The following is a 4,227-nucleotide window of genomic DNA, read 5'->3' as shown; positions in this document are numbered from 1 at the left end:
AATAACTATTTGTAATAATTGTTATTGTAAATTGTATTGTTGTATGTATATTAAAACGTATTTGTATAAAAGAAAACTGTGTATATCAGTCTTATTAGCAAATATCATAAACTGAGTATATATCGGCTTTTACTTAACTGCTAAATCTAAAGTACAATTTAACTACTAAATTTAAAGTATCATTTAACTCGGTTACACACCATTTGAAATTCTAATACCTAACGTGATAACATAAGATGACCAGAAAAGGACAGTGAAATAACAGGCCAACATAAATATAGTATGTCTCTCTATAATGCAAAGTATGCGGCAGATTTTTTTTTCAATGTCCGTAGTTTTCTGAAAGCTACGTACAATAACGATTTGTTATGAACTAGTATAAAATACCCGCACTCTGCTATGTGATATGAAGGCTCCTCGTGATTCACAGAGGCTTCATGGTATCAATAAAACACCTCCATTATTTTTAGTTGCTTCTATGGCTACGTCAAGTTGGCTTCCTTCCCCAAAACAAGCCTCATTAGAACACTTGTCTGTTCTACTTCAGCAAGAATACCACAAGCGTGGATAAGAACACATTTTCAAACATGGTGCCTCAAGGGGTCTCAAGGTGTGCTCTAAAACATAAAATCCGATGCCAGGTTTAGGTTCATCCAACCTCAAAACGTACTCTTAAGACTTACTCGTCATGCTTAGATGGTCTACCGGACGCGTTTTAGCCGTCTTCTTAAGAAGAGGGGGGGGGGGGGAGGAGGAGGCTACGACATACAGAAAAGGGCTATTCCGAGTACGTCTGCTGTGCTTGGTCCTGCTAGCTCCAAAACAAATTCACACAGCCTGAATTAACATAGGATTCTTGTCCATTCAAAGGACAATGTCACAGAGTTCAGTGAATGAATCATCTTAGATACTCGTTTTCTACTCTTTATCAGAAGATGTACACTTACAATAGTAAGGTGAACAGAAGCAAGGTGGTCATATGTTAACACTGCCCTTGTGACCTCGATTAAGTTAGAAACCTAAATGTTTTCATGAATATTTTTTTTTTTTTGGAACTTAAGGTTTGATTATTTCTTTGAAGAGAATAATATTCTCTTCAAATCTGCAAATCAAATTCTGGAACGTCTTCAACCCATGCTCGGAAACAGCTAGGAAAATATCTTGGGAAACAACACAGAATAAGAAACAATCTAAATGACAGACAGCTGCTATATCTCATTGAAGCAGAGTAAGAAAAAGTTCAGTCTCATTTGTGGATATATCAAGCATGCCTGGAATGTCAACGTCCAACAAAGTGGGATCAAGAAAAAAAATAGCAAAATATTTACATTTCTGTAAGAGGAAAGCTGGAAGCAAACTCTCATATTTCCAAATAATATCGGGAAAACATACATTTTAAAATTGCAACGTTTCTTTCAATATCACAAAATGTTTTTTTTTCTTTTTTTAGAAAATGAACAGTAAAGTTTTGCCAAATGAGAAGTTATATGAGTAACTTCACTATTATTAGAAGAATGTTCGCACAAACAACATGATCAGATTCGAAAGCTTGGCATAAAACACATCAGCTTACAGCAAGTGTTTAATGTAATGATGTCTCATCGACACCTTTGTTGAAAGAATGCTCACAGAATGATACATGAGAAACAAATTTTGCCTGGATAAGGTCTTCAATGAATATTTCAACAATGTCAATGATAGGATCTTTATTTTAATGTTAAATTAAAACGTCTTAGAAGAATAGTTTCCTTTATTTTTCTGAACATAGATGTAAAGACACCAGCTGCTTATAAATGGGTGGGTGAAACTACCGTGGATTTATGAGTAAATTTTTCATTTCTGGAACTTATATGTGTTGAAGTTCTCATTTATATTTGAGTGAATAATGAATCTAGATAAGACAACAGAGCGTAGAATGAGAACACTCTAGAATTTCACATGCTTATAATTCAGTCTTCAACTTGTGAGTAGCACATACTCTCGTCGTTTCTTTCCTTTCCAAAATGCCCCCCAGTGGCACAGCGGTATGTCTGCCGACGTACAACGCTAGAAACCGGGTTTCGATACCCGTGGTGGGCAGAGCACAAATAGCCCATTGTGTAGCTTTGTGCTTAACTTCAAACAAACAACCTTTTCAAAATATAAGTTTTTAAGTTGATGTTATAAACAGATAAGTTTAGAATGCGAAAATTGAAAAAAAAAAAAACTGAACATCACGAAAACCCTTATCGACGTTTCCTAAATCTGGTATAATATGTATTCACTGATTTCTTTCCTCTCACGATAACATGGTTTCTCTTTCATTCCTTCACCGTTCATATGGTTTTGTTTTGTTTCTTCTAATCGACAGCCATTACGTTTACTCATTATCTATAGAATAATTGAACAATTAACAATTATCTAATAAAATTTTGCTGTCTAAAACTAAGTTTGACCGGATGATTAAGTCACTCGACTCACAATCTGCATGTCGCGAGTTCAAATCCCGTTACCAAATATGCTTAACCTTTCAGCCATGAAGGGGGCGTTCTAACGTGATGGTCAATCCCACTTTTCATCGGTAAAGAGTAGCCTAAGAGTTGGCGGTGCGTGGTGTTGACTAACTGATTTCCCTCTAGTCTATCACATCAAAATTATGGAATGCTAGTGCAGATAACCCTCCGAATTGCATTTGCGCAAAATTTCACAAACAAACAATAAAATTAAGTTTTATGTGCGCGGATTTTCTTTTCAGCTGTAAGTTCAGTACTATGTGCTATCTTAGTTTTGTAACGTGATAAACACGACAGCCTCGGAACAGAAGAACGGTGTTAGGTTCGGGATTGGAAATTAGTAAACTGTATAATATATCGTTTAAGTAAAACCTAAAAAAAACTACTATTTGTGTGTGTGTGTGTTTTGTTTTCACAAATTAGTGAACTACCTGCTTTCAATGTCATATTCAGCTTTTATTCTGATGAGTTTTGCCACTTAATTACAAAGAGACAAAATGGTTTGAAAGTTTACTAGTTTTATATTTAAAATATTTCTAAGCAGTTCATTTTATATTATTATTTGTCTTAAACCGGGCGTGGCCTAATAGTTAGCGTGTCAGGACTATGAATCTTAGAATTCTCAGTTTGCATCCTGTTACCATAAAAACGCGCTCCGCATTTTGGGGCCATTGATGCGCTATAAGAGTGACGGCGAAATACCACTGTTTTGTCTGACAATAGTTTGTGGTAGGTACTATTGACTAGCTGCCTTCCTTCTAGTCTATCAGCTCAAAATTTGGGACAGTTTGCACAAACATCACGTGTGTAGCTTTGCGCGAATTTCCGAAACAAATACAAAGCTACAAAATAGGTTATATGTGCTCTTCGCATCGCCGGTATCAAATCCCGATGTTTCGAGTGAAAAGCCCTCAGATTTACCTTGATCAAGGAAAACAGTAATTTGTTGAGTGTATAAGATCTTCAAGTTTAGTCTACTGTCATTGGAAATAAGATTTTTTTTTCAGCTGACTATTTTCAGAATCCCGTTTTTGATAAAAGTTACTGCTTATAAAAAAATATCTGTTTTAGTTCTTACCCGCACATCAGGATTTAAAACCAAATTAAGATCTTCATCAACAAGACAAGGCCGTCTGTTATGTTTCGTATTTGTACATTGCATAATTGTTTAAAAACCTATGTATCTTTAAGAACTTTAGATTTATAGATTGTGCTATCGTGTTCAACGAAAAACTATGACAGAAACGTTCTTATTATTGGACGTTATAGTCATCCTTTATCTTGTGTATGGGGTTTTAAGTCCCTTTTGCTTCACCACACAGTAACCTAAATTAATTCACAGATTCTCTTTTCAATTTCACATCTGGTGAAAATGAAAAGAAATCCTATACATACTATATGTATGTATGTATATATATATATATATATATATATTAGGTCGTCGAGAAATTAATGTCGCTATTTTTAAATGAAAAATACCCGAACAACCTATATATATATATCGAAACAAAACATTTATTAAATGAAATGGTCTCCACTCTTATCAATGATGCTTTTCTATCTTACAATCAGGTTGTTAATGTCCTGATTAAATAAATCACTTGGCTTTCAAGTAAAAAACATGTCGATGTCCTCTTTAACACCTTTCACATTTGCATACGTTTTCCCATTAAGATGGTATTGCAGCAATCGAAAAAGATGGTAATCTGATGGTGCTATATCTGCAGAATATGGT

The 4,227-nt window shown here is 34.7% G+C and overlaps 1 protein-coding gene across 1 annotated transcript in view; it reads right to left on the bottom strand.

The window, feature by feature from the left end:
* LOC106460732 (obscurin-like) overlaps nucleotides 1–4,227 on the bottom strand; it is a 29,846-nt gene that overhangs the window by 18,674 nt on the left and 6,945 nt on the right. The window contains exon 5 of the mRNA XM_013920468.2: nucleotides 2,283–2,370. Coding sequence (XP_013775922.2) covers nucleotides 2,283–2,370 — 88 coding nt within the window. The remainder of the gene's footprint in view (nucleotides 1–2,282; nucleotides 2,371–4,227) is intronic.

This window comes from Limulus polyphemus, unplaced genomic scaffold (genome assembly GCF_000517525.1).
Source record: "Limulus polyphemus unplaced genomic scaffold, Limulus_polyphemus-2.1.2 Scaffold825, whole genome shotgun sequence".
Classification (NCBI taxonomy): domain Eukaryota; kingdom Metazoa; phylum Arthropoda; class Merostomata; order Xiphosura; family Limulidae; genus Limulus; species Limulus polyphemus.
The sequence above is the reverse complement of the archived record's forward strand: the minus strand, read 5'-3'. Positions and strand labels throughout refer to the sequence as shown.